At 40.3% G+C, this 18,884-nt stretch overlaps 2 protein-coding genes across 5 annotated transcripts in view; both read left to right on the top strand.

Annotated features, from left to right (window-relative positions):
- Nucleotides 1-8,361, top strand: part of LOC122400368 (rho GTPase-activating protein 7) — a 476,120-nt gene extending 467,759 nt beyond the window's left edge. For 3 of the 4 annotated variants that reach the window (XM_043401799.1, XM_043401800.1, XM_043401797.1), the window contains 6 exons: nucleotides 3,009-4,713; nucleotides 4,828-5,165; nucleotides 5,328-5,479; nucleotides 5,606-5,887; nucleotides 6,001-6,180; nucleotides 6,380-8,361. In XM_043401799.1, coding sequence (XP_043257734.1) covers nucleotides 3,009-4,713; nucleotides 4,828-5,165; nucleotides 5,328-5,479; nucleotides 5,606-5,887; nucleotides 6,001-6,180; nucleotides 6,380-6,494 — 2,772 coding nt within the window. In that variant the 3' untranslated portion in view covers nucleotides 6,495-8,361. The remainder of the gene's footprint in view (nucleotides 1-3,008; nucleotides 4,714-4,827; nucleotides 5,166-5,327; nucleotides 5,480-5,605; nucleotides 5,888-6,000; nucleotides 6,181-6,379) is intronic. The other variant, XM_043401798.1, reaches the window with a different exon arrangement.
- A 947-nt stretch (nucleotides 8,362-9,308) lies between these two features.
- The window catches only part of LOC122400395 (cilia- and flagella-associated protein 298), a 131,886-nt gene continuing 122,310 nt past the window's right edge, over nucleotides 9,309-18,884 (top strand). The window contains exons 1-5 of the mRNA XM_043401845.1: nucleotides 9,309-9,447; nucleotides 10,677-10,826; nucleotides 11,508-11,593; nucleotides 11,713-11,883; nucleotides 12,921-13,136. Of these exons, the coding sequence (XP_043257780.1) occupies nucleotides 9,309-9,447; nucleotides 10,677-10,826; nucleotides 11,508-11,593; nucleotides 11,713-11,883; nucleotides 12,921-13,136 (762 nt within the window). The remainder of the gene's footprint in view (nucleotides 9,448-10,676; nucleotides 10,827-11,507; nucleotides 11,594-11,712; nucleotides 11,884-12,920; nucleotides 13,137-18,884) is intronic.

Here is an 18,884-nt window from a genome sequence, read left to right as displayed (position 1 = left end):
AGATTCATTATAAATTTCAAGTCAATCGGTGTATTACAACTCGAGATATCGTGTCAACTAGTTTCGAAAATATAGTTTCGAGGAAATCATTATTGAATGCTGAGAATTTTTCCTCCCCAATTGGTTGTAATTTATTTTTACGAATTCCGTCAAATGGCTTTGTAAATATGTTTTCAAGGTTCCAAACTTTGGAAAAGTACTAGAAGGAAATGAATTTTGATGTGTATTAGACCCCCTTAAGGTTGCTTGGGAACTAGGAAACAAGCTGTGTTGGACAATTGAATTTTGAATTCGTTCGCATAGCGGAACAGTTTCCATTATGTCCTCATGCTTTGGCTCGAAACGGAACGGCAAAAATGGCGGGACGAGATGGTTAGGTCGTGATGCTCGCTTCCTGGACGGCAAGCGCGAAGAGTTCTGCCGGTGCCACCGATGGAAACCGTGCGAAGCGATGCGAGGTGAAACCCGGTCCATTGTCATGTGCCGAGGATCACGTAAGGTCACACACTCTCCTGACTCGCTCGCAGCCCTGGTGTGTCCTACGTGGAAACAACAAAGGTGTCAAGTTTCGTAACGAGCGACAGTGTCGGTCTTATTGTTAGGGAACGAACTGGCTTGCCCACGATCATCAAAGGAAGAGCATCTCGGTTTAATCGTCTATAACGTTCCATCGATTCCTTTGAAACATCGGATCCTATCAAACTGATGCACCGTTTCTCTGTCATTAATGAGACACGTAATCGTAATTACGAGCGAAGACCAGAAGTACGAGATTCGTGTCAATTTAACGAAAGGAAGTACACGTTTCAAACCGACAGGTTTAAGATGGATTTATCAGTGACGTCGCGTCTTTAGCCATGTGCTCCACACTTAGAAATAATAGTAATTATTTAATCTTGTTTCCTAATTACAAGCATCTTTGTATTTAAACGAGATTAATATCTATACCTTATTCCTCAAACGTAAATTTACTGACTATTTGTAAACACTTTCGTAATATCGTATGAATCATGTCAGCTTGTTGTCTGGATGAGAGTAGTAGATGTCTGACTTTTCTCGTCCAGTTCTGCACCATATAATATGTGTTACTTGTCATACTTAAAGCGTAACTAAAGAACGCACCACTCACGAGCATAATTTATTAACATAAACGTTTAGACTCGACGAATGTATCCTTTTCAGTATGATTTATAGAAAAAGAGATCTGTAATAGTCCCCGTTTGAAGTAACCGTGACAGAGAGATATGCGTTTAACGTACGATCTTGCTGATTGCAACGTTGATTTAGCAAGACACCTGAGCTGTTTGTCATTCAACGTCTACAGCCGTCGATCATGATCCGAATACGAATAGTACGATTCTAATTTTTTCAATACAATTCTGTGATGCATTCGTAGCAAGTATGTGCAGATTACGTAAATCTAGAAATGACAAATGTGCATTTAATGTATGATCTTGTGATTTCAACGTTGTTTTGACACAGCACTTGTATGCGGGGGGTTTCCTAATAAATGCTTGTCAGATGTTGCGCGAAACTTGTATTTTTAATCGTATCTGCCAAAATGATTCAAACTTGAATGATTGCGAAAATGGAAAACGTGGAAGCTATTGTGTTTTACCACATATAAATGGTGCAGGGACTTAATCATGCTAACTCTCTTCACAGAGCTATTAAAAGCTTTTCTAACGAAAATTGTACACATTCTATATTATTTACTAATGAAACTAAGTTTGGCAAAAATATATCTATTTATTAATAAAAAATTTTGAATAGCGAATATTAAAGAGAGAACACTGTACGTGGTTTATCTGTGACAGTGTCATACCTTCTTCTAGTCATCTGACAACATAATTTTTGAACAAATATACAGAACGTAGACGTGTAGGTGTCATACAACCAATGAATATAGCACGACAGATAAAATTAAACATATTGAAGTGTCTATAATCCAATACAACAGGGAATTATCGAATGCAGGAAATGGATCATGTGTCGTTTAGAAATTTTTATCGAAGTTTAGGCAAATACTCAACTTATGGCGAGAAAAGAAGTAATAGTTGTAGGAGCATTAACATTGTCGATAAGACTTGTCAAGAATTCGAATAATCAATTGATTCATTGTTGATTCGAAATATCAAATGAAAGGGCTACGAAAATCAAAGCGTTTGGTACAAGTATTGCTGGTGGACTCGTCGATTAGGCTAACCTAGCAAATCTTGCCTTAGACTAAATTTCTAATGACCTTGGCCGAGAACAAATAAAGAATAAATATTTATTCGAATCTACCTTTGAAGACATAGCCACGTTTCGATATATCTTGTATATTTGCTTTTAAACATGCAAACATATCGTTCTTAAAAACTCTATTTTCGTCGAAGAAATTGGTAGCATTCTCGATTCTTTCTCTCTCATGAATAGTCGGAAGATATATCTAAGCTCATAAGCTTAGCTCCTAGGTAAAAGCAGCTAGCACAAAACACTTGTTATAATTAATTACAATGTACGATAGTGTTCTCGATAGTGGTTCTTAATTTGTCGCTATATCAAACACAAATTGATTATCAACCGATGCCACCGTCTGCCGCTAAACATTCTCTACGAGTCGTTAATCTCCCGAAACGTTTCTCCGCGCTCTCGAGCGAACGGCCGCCATTGCATCATGAGTCACGTTCCTCGGATCGCATCATTAACTCGTTGTAATCAACCAGAGAGAAGACTCGTTCGGTAATCGGGTTAAAATAATCGTTCGAGGAATCCTAGATTGTGCGTGTAAACCGAAATTTATCGGTCCGGATAGGGCACTTTTAATCAGTTTCAAACAAACGACGGTGTCATTTGTTATTGACCGCGAGACGTTCCGAAGGAACGTTTACTTATGACCGTACGCTTGTTACTTATGCAAACGAGCCGCACGATTAAGGTCGGGCTCGTAACTTTCCATTTAATTAAGGGCATGCTGAGAATCGTTCACGGGCGCTCGTCTGACTCAACATTATTGACTGTTGCAGGGTGGCGGTGATGATTCGGACGAAGACACTCAGTGCGCCCTGAGTGAGAATTGGACCTTCGAGAAGAAAACCAGACGCTGGTCGCGCGTGTGCGACGTGACGCAAGCGAACGTCGAGAGGCTGCAGGCGATCGCCGGCCAGAACGCGCAGTCCGAAGAGGACTCGTTGGAAGATCGTCTGGAGGCCGACGAGGCTGAGGACACGATGTTGGACACGCTCAAATACAGCAGTTTACCGCCCGGCTCGCTACCCGACGAAATCAATCCCAGATTTCGGAGAACCGGCTCCGAAAGGTGGAAGGACGGAGCCAAAGCGTTCCTCAGGCGAGTCGAGTCGCTCAAGTCCCGACGACGCAAGCGTCAGAACCGCGACGAGATCGTCATCAGCGGACCGCAGATCTTGAACGAGATGTCGATGAAACAAAAAATGAAGGAACTGAATTGCGTGGATGTGTCACCGACGGGTCTAGCGCCGATGTCTTTCAACGATCTTCCGGGATCGCCGCTTCACATCCCGGGATCGCCAGTCACGTTACCAGCTTCGCCTTATCACCTTCCACCCTCGCCGCTGGCCAACGCGCCCAGCCCGTTCGGCGACGATTCCTCGAGTTATTGCTCGGACGGCTCGCAAGGAGGTGGCCCGACGCCTACGCCGACGCGCACGAAGATGAATCGGGCGCGAAGGTTCCTGCACCGCGGCCGCGAGGATCAAGGCGCGCTCAGCGACTCCGAGTGCCAGCCTACCAGTTGGCGTCACAGGTACTTCAGAGACGCCAACAGCAATCATGCCAAGGTGCTGGAGTACGTGACCGCCCATCCCCAGAGCCCGAAGGACTCGCCGTCCAAAACCGCTCCCATAAATACTCGCGGCGGAAGCCTGAATCTTGGCAAGGAGTCGCAAAGGTACAGGGACAAGTTGTCGCAGGGCCAGGACAGGTACAAGGAGGACAAGGTGGCCGCGTTGAAGAGGGAGGACAAAATGCACAAAAGCTTCAGGCATCGCGACGACTCGTACAGGGAAGGCAAACCTCTGTCCAAGGTTACCGTTTACAGAGACAAATCAAGGTCCAGGAGTTCCGAGCTCGCTGGAAGCCAAGAGAGCAGTTCTACGGTAGCCAGTCGCGATTCGGATCAGGAGGAGGATTCTCCGAGGCATAAGGGCACCGTTGTCAGGTGGCACAGTTTCCAGAGAGGATCTTTGTACCCGGATCCTTTGGATCCTCTGTGTCCTCGAGCTATGGCCTCAATGTCCTGCGGACAGCTCTTAGTACTGAGGAAATTGGCTTTGTTAAAATTGACCGCCTGCATGGAACGATACTGTCCGACTCATCGTACAGGGTGGAACTGGGAACTGCCAAAGTTCATCAGAAAAATAAAGACTCCCGACTACAAGGATAAAACCGTGTTCGGGGTACCGTTGCTGCTATCCTTGCAGAGAACAGGACAAGCCTTACCAAAGTGTATTCAAATTGCTCTGAGATGGTTGAGGGCTAACGCTCTCGATCAAGTCGGGATCTTCAGAAAGAGCGGGGTTAGATCGAGGATACAGAAGTTGAAGATGATGACGGAAACGCAGGGGGATAACATTAATTTCGACGGACAGCAGGCCTTCGACGTGGCCGATCTCGTGAAACAGTACTTCAGGGAGTTGCCAGAGGCTTTATTGACGAACAAGCTATCCGAGACCTTCATCGCTATCTTCCAACGTAAGTATATCCTACGCTCTTCTAAAGAAATTATGACTAGAAAATCATTGATTTACCACCGATTCGATGAGAAAGCGGACAGACGTAATCTGTAAGTGTTTACGATTGTTACAGATGTACCTGTTGAATTGCGACCAGACGCCGTGCAGTGCGTCCTCTTGCTTCTGCCGGACGAGCATCGCGAGGCGTTGGAAACTCTGCTCGATTTCTTGAACCACGTAGCGAGCAACGCTCTATACAACCAAATGACAGCCTCGAACCTGGCCGTGTGCCTGGCACCGAGCCTGTTCCACTTCAACCACAGCAACACGAACGTGACCAACAGGTCGAGCAGCGTATCGCCACGTAGGAGAAAGACCGTGGGCATTCCCGATCAGAGGGAACTGTCGGAAAACAAAGCCGCTCACGACTGTCTTCTGTATCTGGTCAAGATGCATCGTGAATTATTCATGGTGAGTGCCTCGATGCCGAACGTTCAGGTCGTTCGAGAGGAGCGTCATCCGACGTCTCGAACCGCCGATTGTGATCGCGCTCGAATCCGATATATTCGAACACGTTCTCACGAATCGGAAGGGAACACGGGTAATCGTATTCGTTTCTGTTCGCTGTATCAGGTCTCCTCGGATATGTTGACGCAGTGTCATTTCAATTACATGGAAGAAAGCGTCCCGGTCGCCTTGGAGGAGCTGGGATCGGAGCTCAAGCAAGACTGGAGGGGATACCTTTATGCTTGCACTACGGCCCTCTTGAAGGAGGCGCGTGAAAAGTGAGTGCTGTTTTAAAGCCTTGCGAATCCTCACGATTTTCTCGAGTATTAATTTCAAAGTTGATCCGATAATCGTTATTGGTAGTTTCCATGGTATTCTAATTGCTGTCTTGACTTTTCCCATAGAAGTCGAGGATGGGACACTGTCAATAATCCTGCTGACAGTACGGTGGAAATGGCTTACAAGAAGGTCGGTGATAGTCATCCGCTTCGACTATGGCGAGTGTCGACCGAGGTGGAGGCTCCGCCGAACGAGCTTCTTCATCGTGTTCTGAGAGAGAGACACATTTGGGATCCTCAGCTTCTAAAGTACAGACTGGTTGCCAAGCTAGACACCAACGCGGAGGTCTTTCAATATGCCACCGGGAACATGAGTCCTCTTCCCGCCAGGGATTATTGTGTGCTAAGGTGAGTCATCGATTCACTTACGGCACGTTCCACTCCATGGACGTAATATTGCTTTGCATAGAAATTCTATCAAAAATGAAAGGAAATGAATTATGTGATCTTGCATTGTATAGATCCTGGCGTAATGATCTCCCCAAAGGGGCCTGCGTCATCGTAGAAACGTCCGTAGAACATCCGGATGCTCCTGTCATGCTTGGTGGAACACGTGGTATTGTTTTGGCCTCGCGCTATCTCATCGAACCTTGCGGTAGTGGTAAATCACGGATCATGCATCTTTCCAGAGTGGATACAAAGTAAGTATCCTTCGGGCTTTATGAAATCAAATATACAATCTAAATAAACGAAGTAAATATTTTAGTCGCTCGTTAAAATAAATTCGGTCGTTGAATGTTTCTTCAATTATTCGATTGGCCGACGACAAAAAATAGTAACGTCATATTTAAACAGATATACTTTAATATTTATTAATTTGTTACTCCGTTACGGTTACAGAGGACGCACTCCAGAGTGGTACAAGAAAAGCTACGGCCATCTCGCCGCCCTTCACCTTAGCAAAATTCGCAACTCTTTCAAACACACAACCGATGGTCCAGAAAGCAAAGTCTGAGACGAGGCAACCGTGCAGCGATCTCCGTTGCACGGTCCTTACACAACTCTACAAGAACAAGATGACCAACATCAGGAGCTGAGGATTCTAAAAGAACTGCGACAAGTTGAGCCTACCATCGATGAGGAATAAACGAAAATTGAAAATTCTGCGTCTAGAGTATATTAGAAGAAATTAGAAATCCGTAGGAGACGCGACTCGTTATCGAAAATGAACACCGTCGTGTGTATCTCGCGTTGATTCAACCGATATTCCGGAAAGAATATTAATTATCAATAACGTGCACGCGCTTAAATCGATGTGAAGCAATTTCTGTTGAAGCCTGAGATGTTTAGCGTAGACGTTGAATCGTTGTCAACCTTAAAAGGGGAAACAGTTTATTGTTATCGTAATTATAGACGAAAATTCTCTATGTGAAGCTTCATTGTCCAAGGATCTTGCCGTCCAGTGATCGCGAAAGTCGTTGAAGGCAGGACACCAATTAAAAAAAAAAAAAGAAAATATACGACGAGAGCTAGTACGTGTTTTTTCGTGTACGATAGGGTAACGCGTTATTTCTGCGATACCAGTAGTCCGATGTTATTGTTATCAGCAGTTCCAGAAGTGATATTTGTTATCGGTAACGAGCAGAGAATCACTGTATCGCGCAGTGTTTTCGTCGATTTAGCATTTAGCTAAAAGCTACGACGATCGTGCGTCGAATAGATAATATATTCGATCGTAGTCGCTAATAAAATACGTTGCAGTATGTGTATTCCGCGTCGCACGATATTTTAATCTTACCAAAAGAACGAAAGGAATGGAAAGAAGCCGCGCACAATATTAATAACTTCGCACCGTTTAGCACCTAAGAGCCCGTATTTTGTATGTTTCTTTCGGACCAAATGCCAATTTTTCTATTGTATCATATCGCGCCGTTCATATCGTGTCGAGAGATGGTTATTTTAGACCGATTATTTTGTAAATGTCACGATTTAGACGAGCGACCGTGTAAAGAGTATCCGTAATATGTTGTATGTACGTGTATCTATTTATAAAAGAAATTCCGACGGCGACGGAACGCGTTTACAGCGTTCGTTGTCGGCTTCGAATGCATGTTCTGATCGTCGTAATTTGGAGCAACCCGGTCCCCCCTCCCTCCCCCAATCTCGCGATTAACCCGATTAATCGAGCAATGCGAAAGGATTTTGAGTAAACGTGTAAGTTTTCGAGTCTGAGCGCCACCCGAACGGGCGCGCGACGCGAACTCGTTAATTAAGCAATCGTCGTTGTCACTCGTATCGATGTCGAAGCGTTGTAGCTGTCATAGAGTCTATCGTTAATTGTCTGTCTGAAAATTGTACGTGTCTGCCGAGCCGGTGGTTCGCGGAACTATTTTTTAACCGGTTTCTCGGTCAGTCGAGCATTTAGAAAGATCGTCGTTTGAGATAATTCGTGACGCAACTTCGCGCATAGGGACCACCTTCGTTTGGACCCCAAAATCAGGAAACGACCTGGAGAAATAATACACCTCATCGAATCGAATTATAAATGTATTTTAACATAATACTAGTCACTTACAGTTAGATGAAATTATGGAAATACGATATAAGTGTATAGATTTTTATTCTACAAACGTTATGCCGAAAATATTTAATTATTATTATAGAACTAAAGTAACTCTATGGGAAATATATGATATTTTTGTGTCCAAAAAACGCCAGTAGGAACACGAGAATGCGTGCGTGCGTGAGAGAGAAAGAGACCGCGTTTGAATGTTTCACCGTTATTTGTAACGACATATGATCGTCTTTATTCTTGTAATCCGTGTTTCACTAGAATGTAAATATGTATATTATACAATAATGAAACACAATTATATACTCATTAAACGACATCGTTTTATTTTTCGACGTTTAATTCTACTTTTAAAATTTACCGGAGGTATCCCCATGTGTTTAAAATTATGCAACGTTTGATGCAGTTACGCGTCTTAGCACGTTTCGTGTTGTTTAATCGATAGCTCAAGTTGCTAGGTATAGTTTACCGGAGCTTTCTGTCAGTTTGCATCGTGGCGGTTTTGTCATTATTCGATCAGTTCGTCGAAATTACGTCGCTGTTTCGCTCACAAGTGTATTCGTTCTGCAACTAGCACGTGCCCACTACTCTATCAATCTTCAGTATCAAGTAAATCAACTTTTAATAAAATAAAGTAATGCGCGTCACAACTTTTTGAACGTCGGAGTTTACGAAATCGGCTAGTGATTTGTTCGATTAACTCGAAACATTAAATTCTGTAAATATGGTAACCTCGTCCGTAACTGAATTTACATAATTACGAAGCCAAATGTGTGTTTACAATTAAAACCCTCGCGATCTACCACGCGATAAACTGCTAACAGGTCCGATATTTTCATTACGTCGTGTTAGGTTGCAACGAATCTAAAAAGATTAATGGTGAAGTATAACCTTGCTTCTATAAAATTCGTAAGTCATTCACAGTAATTCACAGTCGATCGTTAGACTCTAAATTAACTTTATAATTTACCCATTTCTTTTACAAGAAAAGTCAAAGATAAAAGTAAACAACTTCTGTAAGAATACTACTTTTCGCTGCACGCGCGATACCGAGCCGGCGCCATTTTGACCGTAAGACCGCAAGGGATGAATTCCGTAGTAAAATTGATGGAATTTCGTTTAGAAACGGTGATAGCGTATTGTACCGTGCGAAAAATGTCGGCTCTTCTCGAAAGCTACGTCGAAAGGCAAATTAATGCAGGCTAATAAAAGCACGGACCGTTTCACGGCGTCGTTTTGTTTAAAGGTTCCGAGAAAATGGTTCGACTTCACGTGAAGAAAGGCGAGGAGAGCCAGTTTCTGTACGACACACACGTGGAGGCTCGGGTTGAAGATGTTATATATGACATTACTATTATTTACAACGGCCGGTTGAAGATTTCCAGAATATGTTATGGTAATGATCTCTCCCCACTGTCCCACGGCTGAGAAAGTACTTCGGAAAGATGACATCTAATAGCGTGCAAAGAAACGCCAGGTTGTCTGGAAAGTTGCACTTTATTTACGCACAGTCGGGCCGCGTGATCGTAAGTTAAGTGGCATGAGTTGTCTCAAGGTAACGGCGCGCAACGCATTATTACCGTTTTCTGTTCGTTTTTATTTCGCCGTATATAACGGCCCCATGCGAACCGAACGTGTACGATTTTATCGAGCACTACCTGCAGGCTCTTTGAATGCCAATGATTTTATCGACGATAGCAAGTTACGTATCCCTTCATTTATTCTCGAATTGTGCCATTAATCCGATGGCGTGTTTCAATCCTCCGAGGACCCAAAGTAATCTAGGAAGACTTTATTTATTTATATTTTCTTATTTATTTCCTTGCTTTTTCGCGGTAATGAGATTTCTGTCTCGATCTAGTTTGACTTTTTGTCACCGACAAGGCTGAACAGCCTGGAAGAAATTCCATTCTCTCTTGGCGTTCTCTCGTTTCGTTAAACGCTCGTAAATCTACTAAAGACAATTATAACGAATGGTTTTCATTCCTACGAAAGTTTAGTTAGGTAAACCTTCCACATTTAATAAAAATTATACTACGATAAATACACTGTCTTCGATCAGCGTCTAAATGACTCATTTTAATCTATAAATGCGAATTATTTGTAAACTACCCACTTGAGATAAAATTAGTATACTTATGCACTTTTTCGAAGATGTCACAGAGGAACGTCAACTTCCATATACAGAGTACGCGATTGCACTTACGGAAGAGTAACGATTTACGATCGATTCGTCCCCTTAATGGAGGAAAAATGTTTCGTCTCCGGCGAAGGGTTAATTACACGCGTTTTCGAAGCAATGAATTAGAACGTCTCACCATGCAACGACGCAACCCCGAGTCGATAGCGTTTCCCCTATTTACAGAGTTCCCTTTCGTGCACCTAAAACGGTCAGGGTTCCTAGTTGGGATATTAACGCGAGAAATCCATTAACGATTATCTCGGAAGAGCCTGAATACCGCGGCTAGTAATGACGGCGCGTAATAAGAAGTCGGGGCTCGGGTTTATGAACCTATCCATCCCGGCAGCTGTATGATATTAGTCATACGTCGCGCATGGATAATAATTACGCCAAGTTTACTCTTAACCAGTGGCCTCCGTATTGGCCGTGTTTCTGCAAAATAGAAATAGAGGAGCTGGCTAAGCACGGCACCATGCTGCCCCAGAACATGATGGGCCTCACCGACGAGCAGGTAGAGGAGCTGAAACTCAAGGACGAGTGGGGCGAGAAATGCGTACCGATGGGTGGATGGACCTTTAACAAGGACGTTATCGGTACGTGGAACTATATTAAGGGATCAGTCTAGCAGTTTCTTATAGAACATAGTGCTCAGAAAGTATCGTATAATTTGTATTCCACGGTTCGAAAAATTTATAATTGTATATAATTCCAAAGCGAAACAGTCGAACGTGCTCTCTTAAGTGAGGCAATTTGATATAATTATTTCTTACCGAAGAATCGAGTCACTATTTTCGCGTTTTCTTAAAAAAACGTAACGTTGAAAATGTATCGTGTAAATTTTAAGGACTACTATTCGGATCTGGCACTATTAGTTAATCGTAAGTTAAAAGGAAATCCAATAATTCAATGTGAAATACATTATAGAAAAAATAGTTATTTTAATTTTCCCAACTCTGAGACTTCGATCGACTCGCGGAGAACGTTTTTCCCCCCGATTATCGTGAAAGTTTCAATTCGGTATATCTCCTTAAGGATAGCAGTTTCGAACGAACAACGACAAACAGGGAGGGATACGATAACGACGTAGTTTGTTTTATGCGAGTTTACATAGCCGACCTTAGTGCAAATGCAAATGCAACGTAGCCGGGAATAGAGTCCACGATGTCGCCGTGAAATTGGCTCACCGATATTTTTGTTGCTTCGAATGGACTTGTAATCGTTGCATTAATTACCCGCGGCCCGGCTGGAATGTCTCGAGGTTTTCCATGTTTCAGGCCGCAGGAACGGCAGACAGCCTAATGCGAAGATGCGGGAGGTCTTGGACAGAACGATCGGGGAGGCACGAGCTATGGTTTCGAAGGTAATTTCTCCTCTGTTTCACTCGTCCTTTTTGTCTGTTCGAGGATAGATTTCTTCGCTTTTAGAGTGCAGGGTTCGCTAATGTCCCTTCTATCTTTGGCTTTTTCCGTCTGCCCGTAGAAGTTGGTGCAGCAGGATAAACTGGTAACGCAGAAACTTGTGCAAGAAGCACTGGACATACTGAGGGGAGCTGTGACTATCGTTTATCCGATGGGCCTTCCACCGCATGATGTGATTCGTCAGGAATTTGAGAACACCGAGGATCTCAGTGGGACGCAAGCGTCTCTAGAGGTAATACGTATTATACTTTATATTCTACCAAAATAAAAAGGGTATCTACGAAGAGAGATCTTAAAGCCACAAAGTCCTTAGTTTCGATTCTATCTAGGAATCAATCAGCAAACTCATGACGCATACGATGGTCAGTAGGCTTAGATTTTTGTGTTAACTGGATCTTGTAAGAATAAAGACCTAAGTCTTTACGTATAATTTGCCACGCAGAAGTCTAAGAAATGCCTAATTCTTGACAACATCGTGGAATCAATAAATTCTTAGCAATACTATCCCTTAGATTCTCTTCGTTTCATACATTACGTTGAAACGTTGGAATGTGTTATTCAACAACTAAACCGGTAGCTTCGAATTTGTCCACTAAATGACGAACTGTGAGTTGTGTTGGTCGATTCTATTTACCATAAATTGAATGAATTGCATGAAACGTAGTTCGAATCGAACAAGAATTTTGATAATCAATTTTAACAATTTCAACGTGTTGAGCAACTCTTTGTTTATCTTCCCATGATAACTTGTAAAGCACTAGTGAATGCAGATGTCACCTGATTCGAATAATAGAGAAACATATATGGGAGCTATGACAACTGAAGGTAAATGTGAATTTAGATTCCAACTTCCTACCATTAGAATGTTATCAACGGTTGGTAAAATCAATTTTACTATTCCCTCTTAAATACAAGATTTACCATTTCTATGTCACTTCCTACTTTATCGGTTTAAACCGGAATACGACTTCAACGCTCTTAGCGTTCAGAATTAACACTAAATGTTGGTAGAATTTAATGATGCATGTATACAGTGCCCAAATTCTTTAAAAGAAAATAAAGGGCAAATCTACATCAACTTTTAATTGAAATAGATGTTGAATTTGGAATGTGACCAGAGAATTGGTCCAAACTTCAAAAAGTAAAAATTCTGATAAAAATTCACAGTTCAATGTGATTTATAATTTATGAATTCTGTTATTCGTAATTAAAAATGCTATGTATGTATTCTAATCGGATTGACATGAAATTTGAATTTTATGTTTATAGGTAATCGACGTGCAACTGGCGCAACTGTGGTTTTCAGGAAAAGAAATCTTACCAGGAAAGAGATTGAAGGACTATTTAGGGAGAAACGAGAAAACGAAAATTATTGTTAAACTACAAAAAAGAGGAGCTGGAAGACCAGCACGAGAACCATTAATGTCCGAGGAAGAACGAAAGCGACTTATGCTGGACGCTTATAATCGGCAGGAACTTCTTAAGGTAAGTACAAATTTTCTTCTGCCGATAAAGTAGTTACCTTCCTGTAGTAGAAAACCATATCCCAGATGAGATATACAAGTAAATGATACATCAAATGTATTTGTTCGGCCTATTTCATTGGCGCCCAACAGCTTCATTACCAGTTCGGTGTGACTCACAACATTACTAACTTACCATGACAGGAAATAAAATTACCACAATTCTATCCTTCATTAACGGAGTGAAAGCTGTTCAGAATTCGGGCATCAATCGATTAATTTTATTGAAGTAATCAATCGATTAACGAATTAAAAGGCTGCGGAAAATCACAGCTGGTGCAGCTAATTCAGCAGTTTTGTGATTCCTGGACACGATAAAAAGCAAACGAGAAACAATAATCGCAACACTAAATACAATCGCGATCAAATGCATACTATTTACAATTTGCAACGCGATTAGTATTGGTACTTCGCAACGCTACTACAAACCGAGATTAATGTTTCCACGCAACTCTACACTGAAAAACAAACGCGAAAAATTCTTATCGTTCGCAACTCTAAATGAAACTATACTATTAATGAAAACTATTTGCGAATTTAACTTGACAAAGAAACGCGAATAATCTGATCTTCGCAACACTAATAACGAACCGATATAAGTTCTTATTCCGTACACTACTCTGGAAGAAAACGCGAAAAGTATTCATCGTTCGCAACTCAACATTGCTGACGAGTACAGGCATCCTAGGATGCTTCGTGACGCTGGAGCAAGTATCAGTATTAGTTTGAGCATTTTTATCCATACAACGCAACGCTATATCAAAACAAAACGCGATCAGTGAATATTCGCATCGCTACTCCAGAAACAAACGCGAAAAATATAACCAATTGCAACTCTAAAAGTAATCAAAATCGGTTCATAATACTTGCAACGCGATTAATATTTATAACTCGCAACGCTAATGCAAACCGAGATGTTTACACGCAACACTACTCTGAAAGAAAGCGCGAAAAATTTTCTTCGTTCGCAACTCTAAAGCTAACTATAAAACTAATCATTTGCATAAATAACTAGACAAGCAACGCGAATAACATTCATTTTACGCAACACTAATGGAAACCACGGTCAGTGTTTACTCGCTACACTACTCTGAAAGCAAACGCGAAAATATTCAATACGCAACGCTAAATGGAATCGCGATAAGTTTACAATATTCGCAACGCTATCTTGAAGGTAAACGCGATCATTCGTATTACGCAACACTAATGCAAATCGCGATTTGCTCAAAAATACTGGTCGATGTGGTACAAATACCATCTGAAAAATTACTATTACTACAACTACAGGCGAGAACAGTGACTAAGTAGTAACAAAGAATGACTTTCCATCCTCATTCGAAAATGAAGATGAAGAGCCATTTGTTGCAGCCCACTCTTGCGACAATTTGTCAGGGCCTCTTCGGCACGTGGCCTCTTCATTCTTCGGGCGATCCTGCCCAAGCCTGAAACTTAAGCCTAGCCTCGAGATTCCGTGCAATACACAGTCCTCTAACAATTCCAGGAATCGTCATCGGAACAGGCATGTAGAAACTCGAGTGGGACGAGCGTTTCGGAGTACCTACCGCGACAGAGAACGCGACCGCGAAGAGCGACTCTAAAGTCGCGCGATTCGAAGAATCGAAAGTAAGACCAAAAGAAATGGTACAATCTGTATGGATCAGCTAACGATTCGATTCTCCAAATCGAACTACAGAAATAGGTCTGCCACGGAAATAAAATCTGCGACAGCTCTATCCTGACCCTACCTACTTAGGTCTAAACACACACACCAGAAAGTAAGCTACCTACCTACCTAATCCCATATTTAAAAAATAGCAAAACGCATTCTCGCAAACAAGCACTCCACGGTTCTCACACATAATGTCCGGGCGCGGCCTAAACTAGGGAGGAAGCCCCGGGGTTCCCCCGACACTCGGACATTGCAAACATTCACACTCTAAGGTACGTACCAATTTCCTGAAATCGGCTGACAAAGGCTAGTGACTATTGCGTTTTAATTTTACATAGTCAGATAAAAAAAAATATTTTATATGTACTTTTACACGTTCGTTACGTCGTACGTGTCCGTGTGCTCTTCGACAGACATATCTTACAGATCGTCGTCGGCACATAATTCGAGGGGTCTACAATTTCTTACACCCATCTCGAGAAAATGTCGCCAATTCGTTGTAAAATTCCCAAGCTAATATTATTAATCATTCAACAATTATTCGAAAAATAAGAAATAGTATGTCGTACGCGTCCGTGTGCTCTTCGACAGACATACCTTGCAGAACGTCATCGGCACATAATTCGAGGGGTCTACAATTTCTTGTACCCATCTCGAGAAACTGTCGTCAAGTCGTTGAAAAAATCCCCAAGCTAATAATATTAGCCATTCTATAATTATTCGAAAAATAAGAAATAATATGTCGTCCGTGTGCACTTCGATAGACATTCCTTACAGGTCGTCGTCGGCACATAATTCGAGGGGTCTGCAAGTCCTTGTACCCATCTCGAGAAACTGTCGTCAATTCGTTGTAAAATTCTCAAGCTAATATTATTAATCATTCAACAATTATTCAAAAAATAAGAAATAATATGTCGTACGCGTCCGTGTGCTCTTCGACAGACATTCTTTACAGATCGTCGTCGGCACATAATTCGAGGGGTCTGCAATTTCTTACACCCATCTCGAGAAAATGTCGTCATTTCGTATTAAAATTCTCAAGCTAATATTATTAATCATTCAACAATTATTCGAACAATAAGAAATAAATCAATAAAAGGAAAATAAATAAAAGAAATGTAATAATCTTATCTGATTTCATAAAAATATAATATTACGAAATACCATTTCGTTTTTAAAGTATAATAAATTTTAAAACGACGCACTTCCGCATCCTAACCACACACACACACACATGTGGAAAATACGTCGTGCACAGTACACCAACGCAATGTCAGCCGCTAACGAAATATATTGTTATAAACTAAGTCATCCTGCCCATTGCCTTCACTTGTGCAAGTAGCACCTGGGCACTTGGATAAGTTCAGGCAATGAACAAGGAAAAGTAACCTGAAAATCCTGAACTAAAAAGACTAATTATAGTAAATAAATAACGAATAATAAAGCATTATTTCTTTGTTTTTGTTTATCTCATATTCAGTTGGAAAAAGTGAACTTTTTACTAATAGCAAATCAAGAGCAAAAATTGTATATACATTAATATTGAAAATATTATCATTAAAAAAAATTAGTATCTTTAAAATTTAAGTATTTAGAAGAAACAACTTCAATCAAAGATTAACAATAAAATAATTTACTTTGAAAGTTTAAAATAATTCATTGAAGCAAATTTTTAACTTGTAAATTCAATTTGGTACGATTTTGTCATCAAAGTAAATTTTGTAAAACAAGGAAACATTATACAATGCATGTTACTTTGATTAGAAAATCGACTAGTCGCGAAACGTCTTCTTGTACATAAAATACATCATATGATGTATTAATTAAGGAAACGATCAATATTTAATAATTATATTCATTATAGTATAATATTATGGTATGGAAGGTAATCATAAATGAAAAACCTCCACACTTAGTTAATATTGAACAAAATTATTGTATAACATGATAGTAATCGACATTCATATTCTATTTTATTATAAAATTAATATAAAGTTCATGAAAATATCCATTTTAAAATTATTAAATATATTTTATACAAATTATTTATCATACTGTTAAATATTTATTTGTTAAATTAAAAAACGCGAGTACAGGAAGACCCTAACCTGATCTAAAAAAATAAAACAGTATACATGTTACTACTCGCGGGTATCGAAAATACGCACGGTCACTGAACTCGCCAAATCTACCAAATATACGACTGGTCACCCGTGTCGATTCGGACTTTTCATCCTACAACATGGTTGGGGACCAGAAGAATAAAAATATCACTCACCCAATCGTAGAATGCGAACACCCCCCGGACGAAGATGTCTGGTACAACGCATCCGCAAAATCACCAACGATGTCTGCCGCGAAATTATGGCATCGACCGGTTCCCTGGATCTATAGCTGTTGTCATACAATCGAAATCACGTATTCGTTATGAATCGAAATAAGAAAAAATTCGATTAAGTCTGTTCTTTTTTAATCGTAATAAAATCTAACCTGTTATACATATAATTATACATCGTACTTACGACAACTAATAATTCGATCAAAAGACAAAAATATATAAATATGAATGCATATGTCACTTGTAATAATAGATTAGTTCTCACCAATAATATGTATGAAATTCTGTCGATCGATATTTTCAAATATTTCAGCATCCACCACAGCGTCTAACCTTAAACTTGCCTCGCAATTAGAGACTGCAACAGAAATACAACACAAATTACGATCCAATGCAATAAAATAAATGTACCTGCATAACAATGAAACAACAATTAAACACGTAATATGTCGTAACAGACTCTAATTTTGAAATATAATAACAATTGACATCTGTTAGATGCCGAAAAAAAACCGGGAAACAGATTTAACCTTCTTTCACGATACCAATTAAATTAATAATATAAATGTATTAATATTAAATAAGGGCAACCACAGAGAGTAACGAACAGCAAGAGTAATCTTTAAAAGAGTTTATATATCGATAGATTAAAAGTATGAAATTACCTTAGTAAACACGAAGCTGTCCACGCACCTAACCAAACTAATTACCAGAGAAAGAATGACAAACCCAAAACACAGCAGCCGCTAAATGATGTCGTGCAATGAGCGGGGAGTGGGGAGAGGTGGTGCGACTTCTCGATTCTCGATGAGCATTTCCGAAGGAAAATAATAGCTGAAAATAAAGAAAATAAATGCACTAAATACGGAAAGATACCTGAACAAACAATTAATTATTTAATGATTGACACTGCTTGGACATTGAATATCGATCTATTATGCGATACATAAATAACTAGATCGATTGAAATATATTAATTTCAAACATAGAAACATATAACGCGTAAACATTAACTTTCTATCTAAATTTCAATCAGTTTCTCATATAAATATTCCTTCTGTACGTAGTATATTTTCTAAACTTATTTATTTCATTGTATTCTGTATTTTGTGAAAAGTAATATTATTCTTACCATTGCTGGCATTCCCGAGCCAGGAACAGTGATCCCATACATTAGTTGTGTTTTTAAAGCTTGGTCTGTCTGTGTTTACATACTCAGTTACCGGCTTCTCGACTTCACCTTCACGACGGACTCATGAATTCCTGGTCCGCGTGACACGAAAAACTATAGTTTTACGCGTCTATACTACACATTGCCCGTGCCCTTAACACGTGCGTTGCAGAAAAAAGTATTGCTTGAGACATCTACTCCGTGTATCGTCTATGCCTGTACTATAGCATAATAGTCTGACTCGCATATAGTCCGTATTTCATACCATAAACTGTATCAAACAAAATGTGATCGACACACTCTCAAGATTGATTTGTATGTAAATCTAGTGAAAATGAAATAAATAAGTTTAGAAAATATACTACGTACAGAAGGAATATTTATATGAGAAACTGATTGAAATTTAGATAGAAAGTTAATGTTTACGCGTTATATGTTTCTATGTTTGAAATTAATATATTTCAATCGATCTAGTTATTTATGTATCGCATAATAGATCGATATTCAATGTCCAAGCAGTGTCAATCATTAA

This window comes from Colletes gigas, unplaced genomic scaffold (genome assembly GCF_013123115.1).
Source record: "Colletes gigas isolate AHSC1104 unplaced genomic scaffold, ASM1312311v1 Colletes_gigas_Sc00017, whole genome shotgun sequence".
NCBI classification, from domain to species: domain Eukaryota; kingdom Metazoa; phylum Arthropoda; class Insecta; order Hymenoptera; family Colletidae; genus Colletes; species Colletes gigas.
The sequence above is the reverse complement of the archived record's forward strand: the minus strand, read 5'-3'. Positions and strand labels throughout refer to the sequence as shown.